Raw genomic sequence first — 22,324 nt, forward strand, 5'->3', positions numbered from 1 at the left:
TTGATGGGATAGTGCCTGGTCCTTTGCTCTAAGGCCAAACATCAGGTCAATGGGAAGTCTTGGATTTCTGCCGAACAACAGATAGTAAGGTGCAAATCCGGTCGCTTCATTTCGGGTGCAGTTGTATGCATGTATCACCTTTGGGAGTGACGCTTTCCAATCCGTTTTCGCAACCGCTGGCAGGTTTCTCAGCATCGCCAGAACCGTTCTGTTGAAACGCTCGACCTGACCGTTTCCTTGCGGGTGATACGGTGTTGTGTGAGAACCCCTGACTCCGCTGTACTCCTGCAGCTTGGCGAAGAGCTTATTGTCAAACTCCTTCCCTTGGTCATGGTGCAGCGTCGCCGGGAAACCAAATCTCAGCACAAAGTCCCCGAATACCTTCTCTGCGGCGGTCTTGGCAGCTTTGTTTCTGCATGCATAGGCTTGAACAAAACGGGTAAAGTGGTCCATAACCACCAGTATATACTCGTACCCTCCCTTACACTTCTCTAAGTGTAAGAAGTCAATGGAGACCATCTCAAATGGGTGTGTGGTCACGATGTTGGTGAGAGGGGCTCTGGTTGGTTTGTTGGGGCGCTTGGTCTTCAGGCAGCTACACACCTGTGTGATGTAATGTTCCACATCTTTCTGCATGTGAGGCCAATAGAAACGGTCCCTCAACAGGTGCAACACCCTCTCCACGCCTAGATGGCCCAGGTCTCTGTGCAGCTCTTTATACACCAGCTCATGGAACTTTTTCGGCAGGACTAGCTGAGTTCGGGTAGCTGTTTTCCGGCGCAGGATGCCATCATCATCAAGGCACAGCCGATGCTTCTCTCTCATGAGTGTCGCAACACCCCTGCTCGCACACTGTGTTTTTCCCCGAGGCCACTGATTGGAGGTTATGTACTTCAGCACCTCACCAATGACAGCATCCTCCCTCTGGGCGTCTCTCACCGTCTGACTGGGTATCTCTGCCACAGGTGATGTATGTTCCTTCTCAAACTCGGCTAGTGCTGTGGCTATGGTTACCGGACACATCCAAGGCTCAGCTCTCTCCAGCTGTACTGACAGCGCCTGGGTCACACTGTTCATGACCTCGGGGTGTACTTCTTGTGAACAGGTCTGCATGTACTGCTCCATCGGCATGCGTGAGAGGCCATCTGCGTCCCCATTGGCTCGTCCAGGCCGGTACTTGATAGAGAACTGGAAATCGGCTAACTCTGCTACCCACCTGTGGGTGGTCGCATTCAGTTTGGCTGTCGTGAGCACATAGGTGAGGGGATTATTGTCTGTGTAGACAGTGAATGATGGAGCGTGGTAGAGGTAATCTCTAAATCTCTCACATATGGCCCATTTCATCGCGAGGAACTCCAACTTCCCTGAGTGGAGATGGTAGTTCTTCTCAGGAGTTGTCAGTGTCCTAGACCCGTACGCGATGACTGCCAGCCCACCCTGTGACTGTCTTTGATACAATACTGCCCCGAGGCCCTCTCGTGACGCGTCGCAGTGAAGGATAAAGGGCTGTTCAAAGTCTGGGTAGCCCAACACTGGTGGCTGGATGAGGAATTCAATCAACTGACAGAGGACCTGTTGGTGTTCAGCTGTCCACTTAACTGGGTGGGAGGAGGGCAGATGGTCTCGGGAGCCCTTCCTCCCCTTGTCCTTTCTCTTTTGTTTGAGCTCCCCCGCTGCTGTCTTCTCTGGGGTGAGGAGGTCATAGAGAGGCCTTGCGATTCGGGAGAAGTTAGGTATGTAGGGCCGGTAATACGAGATGAATCCCAGCATCTTCCTGAGCTCTCCGATGGTCGTAGGTTCTCTCTCCTTCAGTGCCTGGACCGGGGCCACATCAGCGGGGTCCATTGTGTATCCATCCTTGGTCACAAGCCTTCCCAGGAACCTTACTTGGTTTTTGAAGAGTTCACATTTTCTTGCCGTCAGCTTGATTCCATGGCTTCTGTAGCGGTGCAGTACTCTTCTCAGGTGCTGGAGGTGTTCGTCGAATGTGGTTGAGTGGACCAGGTTGTCATCTAAATACGGCTGACAAATGTCGTCCCTCAGCCCAATCAAACATTCCTCCATGGACCTCTGGAACACTGCTGGTGCTGAGGACAGTCCGAAGGGAATTCTCACCCATTCATATAATCCCCACGGGGTGATGAATGCAGTCAGTGGGCGGCTGGACTCCTCAAGAAACCCCTGGTGATATGCCTTCCCCTGATCCAAGACAGAAAACCAGGCACTCCCCTTCAGGCTGTCGAGCATATCCTGGATGCGTGGTATTGGATGGCGGTCTGGTATGGACCTCTTGTTCAACTCACGGTAGTCACAGCAGAGGCGGAGGCTCCCATCCTTTTTCCGCACACACACGATTGGGCTTGAGTAGGGTGATTTTGACTTAGTTATTCAGCCTCTGTTCAGTAAATCCTCGAGGTATTCCTTCACTTCTTTATGAAGAGGCTTTGGGACTGATGTGTATGTCCGCTTCACCGGTGTGGTGTCACTCAGGCGGATCTTGAGCTGGAGTGATGGAATAGTCCCCATATCATGGTCATCGCGTGCGAACACACTACTCTCCTCCCGCAGTAGCTCTCTCACCTGCAGTTGTTGTTCAGGTGTCAGGTGGTTCAGAGGGACAGGCGGGTCCCATAGATCTTCCTCCTGGTGTTCCGTCTTGACATCACCTGGCCCTTTCAGCTTTGTTGTGTCTCTAATCACAGGTCTTCGTTCTGTACCTGTTGTGGAGGTCCCTGGGATGACTGGGTTCACTGTACTAGTCCCATCCACATCCAACGGCTTCACGGCGGCAGGGTAGATGGCTCTAGTTCTTTGGGTCTGCCCCAGGGGAGTCCGTGGCGGCAGTGTGATGTCATGAGCTGTGACGTTAGTCACTGGGACAGCGATGCGTGACCAGGTTCCCTTCTGTAAACATACAATGTTTTCATCCACCTTCAGGCCCTCTGGCCACTTTGGGTTCACATTAGGCTCAAAGAGGACGTTCTGGTCTGCTTGGAGGGGCCCTGCTCTAACACCACACTTAACAGTCTTTGTCTGGCCCGCCGGAATAGTCATGCTTTCTCGGCCCACTTTAACCATCCCCTCACCTTCCATATCATCTCGGCTCTTTATCAGCTTCAAGAGGACTTCAGCCTTCTTGTAGTCAACCGCGAACGCAATGCTTAGTGCCTTTGTGATTACAATTGATGGCTGTCCAGCTCCAGACTCTAACAGGTGTTCAATTACATTGTAACCGATGATCGGTTCTTCTGCGGTGCCCTGGTGTGTGGTTACTAGTATTGGCACAGTGAGTTCCATTGGTGGGGTCTGAGTGGTGCTATTCGGTGCTAACTGGACAGTCACTTCCACCCATCCAGAGAAAGGAATGGTTGTCTGGTTTGCTGCTTTACCAGTCAGGGTGCCAGGGCCAAGGATCTCTTCTGTGCTTCTCACCTTGGTGTGTGGGAGATGTTTTCTCCTCCATTCTTCACTGATTAGGCAGACCTGCGACCCGGTATCCCACAATGCCTGTGTGGCTACACCATCAATGTAACAGTTTATCATGTATTTCTTTCCAATTAGGTTCAGCAGCTGTGACTGGCGTTTTGAGGAGATATGACTCACTGTGGGTGCTTGCTGTTCCCGCCCTGCCTCGTCTCGCTGGCGGGCAGACACTCTGGCTTCTAGTAGCTGAATACTGTCGTCGATGAGCTTGCTGGTGACAGTACAGCTAGATGTGTCTACCTGCTCCGATTTTTCAGGCCTCTGAGCTCTACACCCTCTTGAAAGATGGCCACTCTGTCCGCATTTGAAACAGTGGTTGCACTGGTCGCCCCTTTCACTGTCTTGACAGGCTTTGCATCCGCGCTTCCTCACAGGCTGCTGCTGACGAGAAGGTCTTTGGCCAGAGGAGTGGTTCATGGCTTTTCTCATCTGTTCCATTTCTCCTTTCAGCTGTTGGATTATCTCGTAGAACGCAGACTCCTTTTGGTTCCCTGCCTGTGTCTTAAGGGCTTTCACACTCGCGGATGTTGATGGTGACGACTCCTGACCCCCGACCACTGCAGCTTCCGCTCCTAGATACAGATGTGCCTCAGCTCGCACTTCCCGCACTCTGGTTTCCTTACTGTGGGAGCTCTTCTTGAATTTCCGCTGTCTCTCTGACTCGAAACTTGCGGCCTCTATCATCTTAACAATGAGAACATCATCAGTAGTTGCTTGATCATCGAGATAGCTCTTGAGCTGATATTTTACCTGGTCATTCACTAGCCCAGTTCCCACAGCTCTTAGGAACTTCTTCTGTATCAGTTCAGGGCTGTATTGTTCATCAGAGCCAGGCTCTCTCGCTGCTGCTAAGAGTCTCTCTTTACAGGCTATGGCTCGGAACAGGAAGTTCTGTGGTGACTCCTGACTGTCCTGTGTGATGTTGATTAGTCGGTGATATAGGTCCACAGAGCTATCCTCTTTGAAATGGCCTTTCAGAATGGTCCTCAGCTGAGGGAGGGTGAGTTCGGTTTTGATCTCTAACAAGTCACGGAGAGTCAGCCCAGGGCTGATGGCTCGGATTACAGCCTCTATTATCTCCAACTCGCTGTGGCCTTTTCTCACCCCCATATCAATCTGATGCGTAAGATTTATATAAGACAACCTGTCTATCTGCCCCCGTTCTCCTATTTGGCCATTTATCTTAAAGTCTCTGCATATGGTCACTTCAGGGGGTTGGATTACTGACGGGATTGGGTTTGAAGGTTGACTAGGTCTACTGGGTTCTTTAAGACTTAGTTTCTCACTGAGGCGTGATATCTCTTCCTCAAGCGCTTTTGTGGATGCAGTAAAGCTGGACTGTAAGGCCTGATATTGTTCATGTAAGCTTGCCAATTCAGCAGCATCCTTGTTAGTACTGTCTGCACCTGCACCAGTATGTGACTCCGCCCCTCTCTGCTTCATTTCACTAGAGAGGTCCACTAGTCTGGACAGAAACTGACGTGCTACCTCTTCATCCTCCTTCTCAATTGCTTCATCCACAGTTTCACTAATAACTCTGATCAGCGCATGCCTCTTTGTCTGGTTTTCAGTGGGGACTTTAGCAATAACACACACCTCTTTTAACTGGTCCAGCCCTAACTGCAGGAGGGTCTCACTCAGCCTGTCTTGCAGTTGCTCAAGCTCCAGTTCCATTGTTGGTCACGTGTTCTCACTCCGCTCCCCACTTCTTCTCCTGACAATGGTGGCAATGGCGCTGATCCCGGGTTTCGGCACCAATATTTGTAGCACACTTGATAAGAATGACACTTACAAGGGCTGGTGTTTTTGTTGTTTTACTCCATCTGTCAAATAGACATTACAGAGGACACGTTTTCAGAGCATGGCTCACTATACGAACGGCAACACTCATCTGACGACTCTACCCGAATGTCCCAGAGTGCACCGCGAGAGCCAGCACTACGTCACACAGGCTAGAAGCAATTAACCTGCAGTGCCCTCCTGTGGCGAGAACCGGCTATCACAACAACACAGCAGACAATTCCCTCTTTACTAGTAGTGAGTGGTCAATGAAGGTAAGTATATAAAATAAAAAATAGATGGGGGCTACTAAATCCCACGTACCCCACATAAAGCTACACTTTTGTGCATTGAACCTCTTTTTGAATGTTCCCTCTGTTAGACCGACGTATGTCTCTATTTTGCTGTTGTAATTTCTCGTCACCGTACCTTGGTAGATAACTCCTTTCGTCTGGCATTTTCTTTCGAGGGGGCATGAGTCGTTCAAACGGCAGTTGCAGTTGGGGCTGTCCGTTTGTGATGAAGGTGTCATTAATTTGGTCATGATTCTTGTGTTGTGGGACAATATTATTTGTTGAATGTTAATTAATGTTAGAAGTGATAGGGGTTATAGCTGCCTTTTTCCCTCTTTTCTTATTTACTTGGACTGGTTTTCATTGAGAAATGATCGGAGGTGTAGTTAAGCAGGGTTTATAACAGGATGTCACTGTGAGGTGCATGTGCGTCTCCTGGAGTCTGTTGATGGCGGGAGGTTGCATAAATGCCTCAGGATACACCACTTTGAAAACGCCGTACAGATTCACACCATTCCAGCTTTGAAGGACTTTGAAGAAAACCAAGTTTCTTTTATTTTTGAGGCTCCATCCACTATCAACCTAAACTGAACTAAACTAACAAGACGGTGTCTGCCACTTGCGGAAGCCGAGACCCATGCAGCCGAGGCCTTGTCAGAGAGACCTGCTAACTGCTAGCCTGCTACCTCGGTAAGCTAGCCCACCGCTGCAATTTCTCTCGTCTTGGAAATCAGTCCTTCTTGTTTTTCCCTCGTTTCCATCTTTTCTACACACTCCAGGTTCGGCCTAGTATTGCATGTCTAACCCTTAACCCCTAGACCCAACTAGTCCATAACATAATTTGGGGCGCTCGTCCGTGATTTATTTGAAGATTAAATGCATATTAATGTTTGATAAAACTGGTTAGCGATTAGATGTCAGTAACGAGTGACATCCAAGCATTCTGTTTATGAGAAGAGGCACAGTTGAGTTGGATTCAGCTTGGGAAAAGCCGTATGTTGCTAGGTTTAGAAGTAGGCCACGGACATACAGCTACGTGCAGAATAGCTGGATGGTGCTAACTTCTCACTTAAAACAGATGGTTGCGTATGTATGTAAAACTAAGCTAGCTAGAAGGGAAGTTAGTGAATGCATTTATCGTGTGTGTTGAGGTTAAAAACGGGGATATAGGTCTGCAGGTTGATAACAGGTTGGTTTGGCTTGTTAGCTGATAGCTACTTGGGTAATGGTGGCAGGTGTTTTGCTGGTGTGTACGGCAGTGTATCGTTTTTCGGTCTTCGAGTAACGTCGTGAGCGCTCTGTGTGTGGTCTGTTCATACCAATTTCTGGGTATATTTCGATTTATGAGCTACCTCCTGTTGCAGGTTATATGTTTTGTCAGTAAGGTTATTTGGTAATAGTTACCTTAGAGGTAATTTTGTGAGAGTCTTGTCTCTTTTGGTTAGCCTAACTTTTTTTTTTGAGAGAATTTGATAACAATAACCATGGCAACATTCAACGTAGAGGAGTTTTGTGGGAGTGATTTTGGGTGCAAGGAGTTGCATAAGCTTAAAAAGGACGATTTGCTTGCAGTAGCTCAATATTGTGAGGTAGACGTCACTCCAGAGACTAAAAAGCCAGAGATTGTGGAGACCCTGATTTCAGTGTTACATCTAAAAGATCATGTACATGAAAGAGCACAGCAAGAGAGAGAGGGCGATCGGCTGTTTCAGCTTGAGTTAGCAAAGCTGACATTAGAGCAAGAGAAGCTTAAAGTGAATAACATTGACTTACAACGTAAGCACGAAGCTTGTTTTGATTTTTCTAGCTGTTTGAGACTCATGTCAAAATTGATGATGTGGGCTCTTTCTTTGACGCTTTTGAGAAAATTGCCAAGGAGCTTGAATGGCCTGAGAATAGGTGGACGTTGCTTATCCAGAGTGTGCTTGAGGGCAGAGCCCTGGAAGCTTATACTGTGTTAGATGCTTCTAACAGCAGAGACTATGATATCGTGCAGAAGGTGGTACTGGCAGCCTATGAGGTGGTGCCAGAAGTCTATCAACAGAAGTTCAGGTCTCTGCAGTGTAAATCAAGTGAAACTTTCCTTGATTTGGTTAGGCAACAGGAGGTTGTGTTTGACAGGTGGTTAGCAAGCACTAACACTCACACCTTTCAAGAATTGTGGCAACGTATGCTGGTGGAGCAGCTCAAAACCAGTTTACCCCAGCATATGGAGATACATCTAAATGAGATGGGCATTACTGAGTTAAGAAAAGCTGCTATGGCAGCAGATTCTTATAAGTTAACTCACAGAGAAATGTAATGGAAAGGGAAGTTTGGCAGACAGGATAGGAGGCAGGCTGCAACTGACAGGCCTGGTGAGGATGTCATGACAGAATCTACTCCCACCTCTGTTCAGTCTCCAGGGCCAGGGAAAAGATCTAAGAAGCCTTATTTTTTCCACAAAGATGTCATCTGCCATTATTGCAGAAAACCTGGCCATATAAAGTCCAGTTGTCCCGGTCTAAAGAGGAAAAATGGAAATGGGAAAATTGTGGGACTGATTAGAGCCCAGATTCAGATAAGTTCCTGTGAAGTGGACAGTTTGAACCTGCCTTCCTGCCTCAATAGTGAAGGGGTTTGAAGGTTTTGTGTCAAAAGGAACAGTTTCTGGTGCACCTGATGGCGAAATGGTCCCTATATCAATTTTGAGGGACACAGGTACCACACAGTCCTTAATGGTTCAGGGTGTCATAGACCTACATTCGGTCACCTATTTAAAAGCTTCTACCCCAGTGAAGGGGCTAGGAGGTGGTTTTGTTAGTGCCCCTCTGTACAAAGTATTTCTGGCATCTAACATTGTAAATGGACTGGTAGCGGTGGGTATTGTTCCTTCCTTGCCGACTGAAGGAGTTGCCTTTGGACTGGGCAATGATTTGGCTGGTACTCCGGTTTGTGTGACACCTGTTGTGAGTGAGACACCTTGTGAGGTCCCTGAGACCATGGCTTTGGAGAAAGAACATCCGGAGGTGTTTACGGCATGTGTGGTGACACGTGCTCAGGCTCTGGCTGCTGAAAAGGGAAATTTCAGTAAGCAGGATGAAGTGTCTGGTGGTTTGGCTGATACCTTTTTTGCTAGACTAGCTAAGGTGCCCCCCTGCTCCCAGTTTTCTCGGGAAGCCCTATATCAGAGCAAGGAAAATATCCCTCTGTAGCTCCATTAAGACAGACGGCTGATAATGCTGAGGACATGAAGGCTGTAGCTGAAGGTTTCGTTCTCCAAGATCAGGTCTTGTTGAGGAAATGGCGGCCTCGTGATCATCCTGCAGATGAACAGTGGACTGTTATGACTCAAACTGTGTTGCATGAGAGCTTCAGGAAGGAAGTCCTGTGTTTAGCCCATGAAGTATCCTTGGCAGGTCATTTAGGCATCTGTAAAAGGCAAGAGAAAATCAGTAGACATTTCTACTGGCCCAAAATGCATAAAGACGTGGTTTTGTACTGTCGTAGCTGTCATGCTTGTCAGGTTGTGGGCAAGCCCAGCCAGACAATTCCAGTTGCTCCTCTCTGCCCTCTACCTGTTATGGAGGAACCGTTCTCAAGAGTACTTGATTGTGTTGGCCCTTTGCCAAAAACTAAGAAAGTGAAAGAGTATCTCCTGACTATTATGGATGTTGCCACCAGATTTCCAGAAGCGGTGCCATGGAAATCAATTAAGACCAAGGTCATAGTGGAGGCTCTGCTCCATTTCTTTTCTCGGGTAGGTTTACCACTAGAAGTCCAGCATGACCGTGGGTCCAACTTCACTTCTGGTGTATTCCAGGAAGTGATGCACAAGCTGGGAGTTAAACAAATTATGCCATCTGCCTATCATCCTCAGTCCCAAGGTAGAATCGAGAGGTACCATCAGACTTTAAAGTCTATGATTAAGACCTATTGTGTTGGTTGCTGAAATGACTGGGATGTAGCCATGCCATTTTTATTGTTTGCTGTCAGAGACTCGGTGAATGAGGCTACAAGTTTTAGCCCTTTTGAGCTGGTTTATGGACATCAAGTGAGAGGGCCACTGAAGATGGTGAAAGAACAGCTTTTGCAGTCAACTTTGCAGAAAGGTGCTCCTGGTGGGGTTTTGGAGTATGTAGCGTCCTTCAAGGACTGGCTGCATGCAGCTTGTGACTTGGCCAGGAGTAACTTAGAAGCAGCTAAGGGAAAGATTAAGGCTCACTATGACAAAAAGGCAGTGAAGCATACCTTTAAAGCAGGAGACCACGTTCTAGTGTTGTTGCCCATGGGTGGAGGTAAGCTGGGGGTGAAAGTCTACGGTCCATACAAGGTTATCAAGAAGGTGGGTGATTGCAATTAAGTTGTTGAGACACCCGACCAGAGACAGAAATCACGACTATGTCACATCAATCTCTTGAAACCTTATTATACTGGTGACACTCCATCTGCTGTGTGTATCACATCTCAGGTTACTGTGGAAGAGGAGGAGAGTGAGGATGATGGGGTTGGGTCAGTTGAACCAGTTACAGCTAGGCTTAAGAATTCCAATGCCCTGGCCAATCTCAGAGAGTCACTGAGTCATCTCACCACAGAGCAGAAAGAGGATGTATTACATCTAGTGGATCAGTATAGTCCTCTGTTTAGAGATACCCCTGGCTTAACAAATTTAATAACTCATGATTTAGCCATTGGTGAGGCAACCCCCATTAAACAACATCCATACTGGATTAACCCAAAAAAATGGGCTCAGGTGAAACTAGAGTTGCTCTACATGGAAGAAATTGGTTTGATCGAGCAAGGTTCATGTGAATGGAGTTCTCCCTTAGTCTCTGTTCTCAAGCCCGATTTAACTGTGTGTCCTTGCATTGATTACCGAAAGGTAAATAATGTAACTAAAACAGATGCATATCCTATACCCAGGCTGGAGGACTGTATTGATAAGATCGGCAATGCACAGTATGTGCCGAAATTTGAGTTGTTAAAGGGCTACTGGCAAGTCCCGTTGACAGAAAGGGCAAAAGATGTTTCTGCATTTGTAACGCAAGAGAGTTTGTATCGCTGTCAGGTTCTCCTGTTTGGCATGAAAAACACACCGGCAACCTTTCAGAGGTTAATGAATTTGGCAACCTCCAGACTGCAGAACACTGTCACATATCTGGATAATGTGGTTTGCTGTAGCACTTCATGGTCTGATCACATCGACCACATGAGACAGCTGTTTGAGCGTTTTAAACAAGCAGGGTTAGTAATCAACTTGCCCAAATGTGAGATTGGAAAGGGGCAAGTCACATATTTGGGGCACCAGGTGGGCCAAGGTTCAGTGAGACCAAGGACTGCCAAGGTGCAAGCCATTTCAGACCTGCTTGTTCTGAAAACAAAACACCAGCTAATGCGCCTTTTGGGCATGTGTGGCTTTTATACGCGTTTTGTTCCCAACTTCGCAGTTGTGACAACACCACTAACAAACCTGTGTAAAGAAGGGACTTAAGTTTAGCTGGTCAGCGGATTGTCAGACAGTGCTGGAAATGGTTAAAGCTATTCTAGCCAGTGAACCGGTGCTGGTTGCTCCAGACTTCTCTGTCCCATTCAAGCTTGCAGTGGATGCTTGTGATGTTGGCGTGGGGGCGGTACTGCTACAGACTGATGGGTCAGGAATAGACAGGCATATTTCTCTAAGAAACTGAATCACGATCAGAGGCGATATTCCACCATCGAGAAGGAGGCCCTGGCTCTTGTCCTAGCAGTCCAAGACTTTGAGGTGTACTATGTCTCTAGTGCTGGAACTGATCTGGTAGTCCTCACTGATCACAACCCACTTATGTTCCTGTCAAAGTTCAAAACATCCAGTCAGAGAGTGTTCCGTTGGAGTTTAATTTTACAACCATATAACCTGACGGTAGTGCATTTGCCAGGCAGAGAAAATGTTATCGGGACACCCTGTCAAGGGGATGAACATATGGTTTGGGTATTATTGAAAAGTTTGGGAGCACATTGTTGATAGTAATGCACTTGAATCAGTGGAGTAAAAAACAAAACAAAAAACGAATTAGATTATAATTGTACACAGTCTTGTTGTTGTTGTTTTAGGATTTTTTTTTTGGTAAGGGGGGAGGAATGTTAGAAGTGATAGGGGTTATAGCCAGTGATTAAAGTGGGCCGGAGCTACCCGGATCCCGACACCGGCACTTCCCCTCCTCCCCCAAGTCAACCGGAGGTGAGATCCGGCACTCTGTAGACAGGAGTAATTTCAACCTTTTTGTCACAGTAAAATTTAAAACAAAAAACATGATGCAGCCAATTCACAAGCATTACAAAATAAATCGCAAATAAAGTCGTTCTTCAATTTTTATACTACTTTCCTTTTTCTAAAAGTTTGAATGATATCGCGTCCTCACGTGACCCACACCTGCCTGCTGTCTGGCTTCACCAGACTTGACATCAAAAGAGACTGGCTTCACACTCACGGGTCAGGGTCAGTTCACCGCACCAGGCAGACAAGACTCGAGAGAGCGTCAACCTGCTACCTGCACTATTATCTTGGATTGGGGGGCATAAAGAGTGAGTATCTTCAGTGTATTTCCAATAGTTTTGTCTAGCTCTGCTGTGGTTTTCATTCAAGCAACTAACGTTAGCGAACGTAACGTTAGCTAGCTAGCTAACTAGCTATCTTCCACCCGGTAACGTTGCTAGCTAGTTGCTGATGTTGCTGGCTAGTTGTTTGAATGCTGCTAGGCAAGCTAACTATCGGTAGCGTCCGGTAACGTTACCGGTAGCTAGCTAGTTATGTTTGTCCAACCTTAGCTCTGGCCATGCAATATTTTCATTCAAATAACTAGCTAGCTAGCAAAAGTTAGCTACCGGTAGCTATTATTAGCTAACAATGCTATCACTCCCGCACTTTTGCCCACCTTTCTAATACAGAGATCCCCCACTTACCAAATCCCACTTTAACCCCTGGTTATAGCTGCCCTTTTCCCTCTTTTCTTACTTACTTGGACTGGTTTTCATTGAGAAATGATTGGAGGTGTGGTTAAGCGGGGTTTATAAGAGGATGTCACTGTGAGGTGCGTGTGCATCTCCTGGAGTTTGTTAATGGCGGGAGGTTGCATAAACGCCTCAGGATACGTCACTTTGAAAACATGGTACAGGTTCGCACCATTCCAGCTTTGAAGGACTTTGAAGAAAACCAAGTTTCTTTTATTTTTGATCCATCCACTATCAACCTAAACTGAACTAAACTACCAAGTCAGTGTCCGCCACTTGCGGAAGCCGAGACCCACACGGCCGAGGCCTTGTTGGAGGGACCTGCTAACTGCTAGCCTGCTACCTCAGTAAGCTAGACCCACCTCCGCTATTTCTCTCGTCTTGGAGATCAGTCCTTCTTCTTGTTTTTTCCCTCGTTTCCATCTTTTCTACACAATCCAGGTTAGGACTAGTAATGCGTGTCTAACTCTTAACCCCTAGACTCGACTAGTCCGTAACAGTCATGCAGTCATGCAGCTGTAACTAATTCTGATGACATTCTTACTGAATATCTTCCTCAGTTGATGGTCCCGGGTAAAGCACTTATCCAAAAGTTAAAAAAAAAACTGCTTACCAATGTTTGTGGCCACGGTGTCACTGTAGGGTAGGTTGTACTAGGTGATGTTTCATTTTCTGCTACATTTGTTGATTTCCTGGCAGTCAGTGTTTAATGGTGGGTTGTACTTGAGCTTAAAATTGTAGCCGCTCGTTTGTAACGCATCTTGGTGTGAGGTTGTAGCTTCATTGAAGATGGACTCATTAGATGATAATTTTGAGAGTCTTCTATTATTGCTTTCTGGGATGTTCTTCAAGATGCAGGGTGGGTGGTTGCTTTCTCTATGGACATACTGCAGCGTGTCATTGGGCTTAATGTACGGCTTGTAGTATGTGCCGTTCCTAATCTAATGTCCATTGAGATGTCCAGAAAGTCAATTTGTTTTTTGTTTGCTTCAATAGTGATTTTTAGCCTATTGTTTGAGAATATTTTGCAGATTGTTTTCTTAATTTGCTCAACCTCTCTTGGTGTTTTGCTGCAAATTGCTAGCCCATCATCCCTATAGAGTCCAACACTGACGTCTCGGTCTTGTAGTTGAGATAACAAATATATTCCAATTAGTTCACACGTTTCTGCCCCGTCGAAGCTGCCCATGGTTACATCAAATTTGTTATTGCCTTTTTTCTGCCATGGGTTTCCATTGTGGTACAAAAGTGATTCCTTCACCAGGTATATAATGTCTCTGTGTTGCTCAGATATCACTGTGGGTTTTGCGGCAAAATCAATGGCTTTGGATAGTAACTCTTTGCTTATGAAGGGGTAGAACTCGCAGATATCAAAATATATGAATTTGCAGTTCTTCTTGTCATCTGTGTTCTTAAACCATTCTAATACTTGGTCCATGTTTTTCCATTGGTTTATGAGGACTTTTTTCAAAATTTGATCGTTCATGTTTTCAATGATTTTTTTTTTTTACTTATCTTTCCGATTTCCGGTTTGGTGGGGTTGATCAGTCTGCATGTTGACTTATTTTAAAAGTTTGGTTTGTGGTCCTTCAGGGCGATAAAGGCTTGGTTCTGAGCAGTGACATCAATGTGGTTGTCCAATTTTAGGTCTGAGGCGATTTTTTTTGTCTTTCATCATTACCTCTCTTTCGGCGATCTCTGCAGCCCTCTTGTAGGATTTTGTGACGTTATTTTTTAGGAGGTCGCCGTATTGCTCAGGTTTTAATTTGTAAAAGTTAGTGGTTATATATATATAAATCAAATCAATTTTATTTGTATAGCCCAATATCACAAATTACAACTTTGCCTCAGTGGGCTTAACATCAACACAACATCCTGTCCTTAGACCCTCTCATCAGATAAGGAACAACTCCCTAAAAAAAAAAACCCTTTAACAGGGAGAAAAAATAGGAAGAAACCTCAGGGAGAGCAACAGAGGAGGGATCTCTCTCCCAAGACAGACAACTTGCAATGGATGTTGTGTTTACGCAATTTACACAATACAACATTGAAAGAAGATAACACAATTATAAAATTTATGAAAAATACGATGCGCAGGATGTGTGTGTGTGTGTGTGGGTATATAATCCAGTGAGTCAAGTAAATTCTTCATGAGACAGTACAAGCCTGTTTCATGCCATAAGCAATCATCAGCTTCAGCAAGCAGCAATTAAGAGGGCTAAGCAAAAATGTTAAAATGGTGACATGTATTGCAGTTCACGTCAGTTCAGGGTAGTGGGCTCATGACTGAACCTGTGTTGTCTCTCTCTCACTCCATCTCTCACATCCAAGTACACTGTAACAATCCCAAGAGACACACTTGAAATGATGCTTTACATTACCGTAATTCCTTTATGTGAGAAACCAAAAATGTCCTGGCCTGATCCATCAATGTATTTTTATAATTCATCAACTATGAAAGCTTTCATTATGAAATGCTACGCAGTTGATTAATATGCCATAATGAGTATTTACAAAGTTAAATGGAGTTTCTACATCTTTCAGTGGCCAACAAAACAATAGTTGTCTAACGAAATGTGGTTCATACTGCCGCTTATTTAACCATACTTTCATCAATTGTTACTACATGTGATGAGAAGGTGCTAAATAGGTTTTCTGGTGACGTCAGTAGAGATCGTCTTGTCACAAGCTCAGTTATAAGTTGCAATGTCACTGGTCATGCCCACTGGAAGTAATTTTAACCACATGTGGAACGCTGAATAATACTTAGCCCTACAGCATGTGCAACACATTTCACGACACTTGGTCCCTCCATTTGTGCCATATAACATTTCTGGCATTTGAGGGGGTCCCTGATACTGAGTTGGTTTGGGGAATAGTTGTTAAGAAGTTGTTCTTGCAGGTTAGGTGTAGGCAGAAGGTGTTGGATGCAGTTATGGGGGGCAGGTCTGAGACACTACAACTACAACTACAACTAGAACTACAACTACAAACCCCAATTCCAATGAAGTTGGGATGTTGTGTAAAACATGAATAAAAACAGAATACAATGATTTGCAAATCCTTTTCGACCTATATTCAATTGAATACACTACAAAGACAAGATATTTAATTTTCAAACTGATAAACTTTATTGTTTTTTTTTTCGCAAATATTCACTCATTTTGAATTTGATGCCTGCAACACATTCCAAAAAAGCTGGGACAGGGGCAACAAAAGACTGGGAAAGTTGAGGAATGCTCAAAAAACACCTGTTTGGAACATTCCACAGGTGAACAGGTTAATTTGAAACAGGTGAGTGTCATGATTGGGTATAAAAGGAGCATCCCTGAAAAGCTCAGTCGTTCACAAGCAAGGGTGGGGCGAGGTTCACCACCTTGTGAACAACTGCGTGAGCAACTAGACCAACAGTTTAAGAACAACGTTTCTCAACGTACAATTGCAAGGAATTTAGGGATTTCATCATCTACAGTCCATAATATCATCAAAAGATTCAGAGAATCAAGAAAAATCTCTGCACATAAGCGTCAAGGCTGAAAACCAACATTGAATGCCCGTGACCTTCGACCCCTCAGGCGGCACTGCATTGAAAACCAACATCATTCTGTAAAGGATATTACCACGTGGGCTCAGGAACACTTCGGAAAACCACTGTCAGTCAACACAGTTCGTCGCTACATCTACAAGTGCAAATTAAAACTCTACCATGCAAAGCGAAAGCCATATATCAACAACACCCAGAAACGCCGCCAGCTTCTCTGGGCCCGAGCTCATCTGAGATGGACTGACACAAAGTGGAAAAGTGTGCTGTGATCTGACGAGTCCACATTTCAAATTGTTTTTGGAAATCATGGACGTCGTGTCCTCCACGCTAAAGATGAAAAGGACCACCCAGATTGTTATCAGCGCAAAGTTCAAAAGCCAGCATCTGTGATGGTATGGGGGTGTGTTAGTGCCCATGGCATCATGGGTAACTTGCACATCTGTGAAAGCACCATTAATGCTGAAAGGTACATGCAGGTTTTGGAGCAACATATGCTGCCATCCAAGCGACGTCTTTTTCAGGGACGTCCCTGCTTATTTCAGCAAGACAATGCCAAGCCACATTCTGCACGTGTAACAACAGCGTGGCTTCGTAGTAAAAGAGTGCGGGTACTAGACTGGCCTGTCTGCAGTCCAGACCTGTCTCCCATTGAAAATGTGTGGCGCATTATGAAGTGCAAAATATGACAACAGAGACCCCGGACTGTTGAGCAACTGAAGTTGTACATCAAGCAAGAATGGGAAAGAATTCCACCTACAAAGCTTCAACAATTAGTGTCCTCAGTTCCTTAACGCTTAATGAGTGTTGTTAAAAGGAAAGGTGATGTAACACAGTGGTAAACATGCCCGTCCCAGCTTCTTTGGAACGTGTTGCAGGTATCAAATTCAAAATGAGTGAATATTTGCAAAAAAACAATAAAGTTTATCAGTTTGAACATTAAATATCTTGTCTTTGTAGTGTATTCAATTGAATGTAGGTCGAAAAGGATTTGCAAATCATTGTATTCTGTTTTTATTTACGTTTTATACAACGTCCCAACTTCATTGGAATTGGGGTTTGTACTACTACAACTCACTGAGAAGCATTCTGGAGGTGTCTGGGCCTAATTCAACGAAACATCTTGGGTGGAAGGCACCCCATTATTGATGAACCCAGTTAAATACTGGGTTGCATCTGGTTTCATACCTGCTGAGCAGGCTGTTAAAAGCCAGTGGTGTAAGTGGTCCCATTAGCTTACAGTTGTTAATATCAAGAATAAGGACAAAACATCGGGTTTCTCACCTGTTAGGTGGGCTGTTATACAAGCCAGCAGTGTAAGCGGTCCCAGTAACTTACAGTTGTTAATATCAAGAGTTTGGCAGCCAACTAAGCAATTTGGAACCATTTTTATGGAGATGTATGAAGGTACTGCCTGATGTCCTCCCTTTAAATGCAGGGACATTTCTGCACATGGATTACATTCATACAGCGCTTTTTCTAGCTGCAACAGCCACTGCAAATGCTTTACAATCAATGAATGCCACACAGTGACCAATGCACGCACCCACCCACACACACACACACACACAAGGTAATGACCAGCTCATCAGGAGCGGTTAGGTATCTTGCTCAAGGACACTTCAACATTTTGCAAGGAGGAAATGAGGATCAAACCAGCAACCCTCCAGACGACCTGTTCTACCTCCGAGCCTCCAAGCCACTGCTGCCCCAAGTATGCATGTGTGTGTGTGTGTGTGTGTGTGTGTGTGTGTGTGTGTGTGTGTGTGTGTGTGTGTGTTTGGTTAAATGTTTCCCTATTGGTGTGTTGAATTAGGTAGGTGTGTCTACTACTACTACTTTCAGCTGCTCCAGTTAGGGGTCGCCACAGCGGATTATCCGTGTGTAGCCCCCTAAATATCAGCACAAAGGATTTGGCATCAGATCCTATGTATTATTGCAATGAATGGACTTTGGTCCAGTAATGTTTAACAAATTTCAAGATATTTGGTCAATCCATTTATGAGATATATATTTCTGGCATTTGTGGCAGTCGCCTATGGAAAGATATGTGTGTTCTTGTAGTTTTGGATATTGGTTTTTCTCTTTGTGTTTCACTGCTGTGGGCTGGGAGAAACGATGTTTCATTTCATAAAATGACAAATAAAGCGTTCCTGATTCCTGATATAATGTAATCCTTTTGCACACATCTGACATCAATAAATAGCTCTACAAAGTTTCATAACAATAATAACAATAACATAACAATAGTTACACTGTTATGGGAAGCCATTATTTGGTGACCATTGGGGAGGGGCAAAATAGAGGAGCACTCCTGGGGTCATGCGGTGTATGGGACACAGGAGCTGCCATTCAAACTAAATCCTTGCCTCCTCCTTTCTCGTCAGTTCTGTTCGGTTCTGATGGTGTTTCAATTAAACAGCACTCTCGAGGTCATGCGGTGTATTGGACATGGGAGTTTCTGTCTCTCATTCTCCATGCAAACTCGCTACATTGGTGTCAGAAATAGGATTGAGCTGAAGAATGGAGAGGGAGATCAAGAGACTGGAGCGGGCCAATGAGAATACCTGTCGGCATTTGGAAAATTTGGTGTGGCCAAAGACGAAGCCCGCCAGAGATGGAAGTTTTCCAGCCCACCCTGATGGCGCCAATGCACCACAGCTCCACTGCCCCCTAGAGGCCACGAGTACCAGCACCTAGGAGTGCATGCTGCCCGCTGCAGCCGACTGTCCCCAAGAGACCAGGAGCGCCAATACAGGGGAGTGCCAGCTGCCCGCCACCATCGACTGCCTCGTAGCGTCCGGGAGGAATGCTGCATGTAGAACACCAGCCAAGCTGCCCAAGTACAACGGGATGACACAGCTAGAGCCGTACCTCTCTTAAGTCCAACTAGTGGCATGGCACAATGGATGGAGCACTTGTGAGAGGTATGGCTCTAGCGGTCTCATGCCATTGTACTTTGGCAGCTTGGTTGGTGTTCTAGGCACCGTATCTCTGCTGCTCACTAGGGGGTGACCGACAGCAGCAGGCAGCATGCATTCCCCGGCGCTGGTCCTCCTGGCCTCCAGGGGGCGATCAATGGTGGCGAGAAGCGTTCGCTCCCCGGTGGTGGTCCTCCAGGTCTTCAGGGGACGGTGGCGCCGTGGTACAGTGGAGCCATAAGGTTGAGCTGGAAAACTTCCATCTCTGGCAGCCTCCGTCTTTTGCCATGCTGGGTTTTCTAAGAGCCAAAGGGTCTGCTCGATGTCCCACTCCAATCTCTGGATCTCCCTCTCCATTTTTTAGCTCATTCCCACTGTCACATAGTTGAAGCATTTTTGTTTTAGGCCACGCATTTTTTCATTATTTGCTACAATATCACAGCAATCTTCCCAGATATCACTTTTATTTTATTTTATAGATGATTATCTCTATATGACAAATGCCAAAGGAGGCTAAAATCAGACCAAGTGATGGAAGACCAATGAGGAATACAAAAAAGAAGGCGTAAAATCCAATAAGGCAGACTTTAAGGGGTTCTATAAACAAAACTGTTCAGTATGACTGACTGCATGTGTAAAAAAGTTTTGCGCACTTAAGGTCAAACAGGGTGGCTGTGAAGTTTTTGAAACTGTAAAATTTCTTCCTGTGACTATATCAACAACTAGGTTACCAATCACCTGGGCCTTGGTCTATCTCTAAGTGCCCACCAACCTGACAAGGCTACCAAATGTCAAGAGTTTTCAAATATGGCAACCTTGTGAAAACTGAGCTCAAAGTGACAAAAGAAGAAGAAGAAGAAGAAACACAATGGAAAAAAATAGGGGGCCAAGCACCAATCAATCAATCAATCAATCAGTCAATCAATCAATCAATAAAATAACAGCAATAACAATAACAACAATAGTAACAATAATAATGAATGGAAGAATTACAACTGGGTGCCTATGCACTTTCAGTGACTGACCCTGGTTGTCCCCCTAATAACGTATCAATCACACAAACACTGAATAGACACTTTCATGCTACAGAGAGTAAAATCAAATAAATACAGTGCTTTATCACTTTTGAAGTTTCAGAACAGTTTAAATGTGTCACTCCCATTGTGAAGTGAAGGCAGCACTGACCAAGTGTTTGCAGGGGGAATATTGTCTTTTTTGCCTACGAGCATACATTATATGCATGTTTTTTCTAAACTACTACCTAGGGAAAGAATTTTGTTTTATGAGATTAGTAAAGGAAAACTGTTTCAATAGAAGCATGTTGCCGCACCCCTTTTGCAGGTTACTTTTCCAAATGTTCAAGCAACTCTTCATACTTGTAGATTACACTTGTATAGCCTACCATATTAAGCGTATTGTATCCTACTGTCCCAGCAGGTCGTATCCCTCTGGGTCCATGTTCAAACACTGCCCCATCTGACCTCCTGGTAGTACACAACCAACCACCATACCGACTGCTGGACTCCAACACAACCACCTTTAAAAAGGAATACAGAAAGAGTCAGACTCTTTTACTTGTAACTAACAGAGAAAGATATCCCTGTATGGGCTTGGGTGAAAAAGAATACAAATGGAAATGCAAAGATACAATGAATACAAATATCAAACAAATAATAAACGTAAAGATTGTGAATATTTGCATTACCTTGGTAACCTGAGCACTCTTGGTAAGGTAGTAAGATGCTGCAAGCCCCCCAATACCCCCTCCTAATACTGCTACCGTCTTCATTCAATCTGCCCACACAGAACAAAATTTCATAAACAAGTCTGAAACAAAAAAGATTAGAGTAGATACGTCCACATAAAAGAAAAAAAAATCCCGATTTAAAAGAAAAAGAAAAGGGTAGATTAACAAGAAAGATGGGAGTGCAGCAGAGTGTAGTAGAGTATACATCCGTGCTGTGAATGAACTGAGTCATGTCAGGGTGGTCCCATGATGTCTGCAGATAACGTACGACGGTTCCTTTATCAGACCCTAGTCAGAAGTGTCCCGCAAACTGACATCTAGCACAATATCATCTTTTATGTCATCCTATAGAGTGGAGAAGTGGGCAGAGTTACTTCAGGGGGCCTTGGATGTAAGTAGAAAAAAAAATCCCATTAAATTTTCCCATTGACAATGTGTGACTGGCCGTTCAAGTACTTTTAACAGTTGGATAGCCAAAAAACTCTCCCAGTTGAATCATTAATATAAAAATGTAACACTTGCACTGAAAAAACTCAGGTTTCTTGAAAAAAGGTTAAAGATACTAGACTGTTTACATAACAGATTAGTCAACTATTGAGTCCCAGTGTGCACTGCGTTTAAGATACATCCAATCATGAACCGTAAAATCCTGTTGCCCGTGCTGGTGAAGCTTTATAGCTACCTAAATTCTTCGCATGAAATAATTCAGCAGTAATTTTAACCAATACAACAAGAATTATGTATTGTTTTGTTCCTGACTGCCGGCACTGGTCAGAACTGCATTGTAGTACTTTCCTTTGCATTATTCTGTAAAGGAGTGGTGGATTATCCATAGTAACAACCATTGAGGCTCATGGTTACTGTAGTTTTTAACTACCAAACAGACTAAAAAACATGATTCCCATAAATAAAAAAAAAGTTGAAACCTTTATAACTGGCCATGAAATAACTTAATTATTGCTTAATCATCCAAGGGACTCCTGTGATTCTGTGTTGAGTATTGTTTTGGTCACTGTTACGCCCCCTAGTGGCCAGAGGACCAAGGCGCAACATTTATCACAACAGAACAAACCAAATGTGGTTGCAGTCTCACAAAACCACAACTTAAGCAGGAAGAACCACAACGTAAGCAGGAAGAACCACAACTTAAGAAATATTTAATACCAAAACACAGCAACACAGGGACATAGGGCGCTAATCAGTGGCACCAAATGAACTATAAACTGAAAAGAAAACCTCTCCCCCCTTAACAGGCGTCAAGCACCCCTAAATACATGGGTTGGTGCCCACCGCTAAACTAATGAAGAATAACATAAACAAACTACATGTAAAGTAAATATAGACCCCATGGTGTCTAAACTTACCAACTTACCCAAATGTCCCCTATGAGCTTAAACAAGAAAAGAAACAAAGAAAAACTAACCAACAAACAAACATAGGCTCATCAGAGGTAAACTAACTCAATCTTAAACAATCAAAAACAAGACAAACACAAAACCCAACCAACCAACCGCTCGCCTCCTGATACTGCCACTACCCAGGAGAATGAGAGGGAACAATGGAAAAGCTAGGACTATATATAGGAGGAGGAGCA

The 22,324-nt window shown here is 44.8% G+C and overlaps 1 protein-coding gene across 3 annotated transcripts in view; it reads right to left on the bottom strand.

Moving 5' to 3' along the window:
• Positions 1-22,324, bottom strand: part of ppox (protoporphyrinogen oxidase) — a 139,194-nt gene that overhangs the window by 105,145 nt on the left and 11,725 nt on the right. Inside the window, exons 2-3 of one of the 3 annotated variants that reach the window (XM_056285918.1) lie at positions 20,689-20,777; positions 20,386-20,520 (exon numbers count right to left, since the gene is read on the bottom strand). The exons of 1 other annotated variant lie outside the window; for it this stretch is intronic. In XM_056285918.1, coding sequence (XP_056141893.1) covers positions 20,386-20,520; positions 20,689-20,772 — 219 coding nt within the window. In that variant the 5' untranslated portion in view covers positions 20,773-20,777. The remainder of the gene's footprint in view (positions 1-20,385; positions 20,521-20,688; positions 20,778-22,324) is intronic. One more of the 3 variants, XM_056285919.1, reaches the window with a different exon arrangement.

Source organism: Lampris incognitus, chromosome 9 (genome assembly GCF_029633865.1).
Source record: "Lampris incognitus isolate fLamInc1 chromosome 9, fLamInc1.hap2, whole genome shotgun sequence".
NCBI classification, from domain to species: Eukaryota; Metazoa; Chordata; class Actinopteri; order Lampriformes; family Lampridae; genus Lampris; species Lampris incognitus.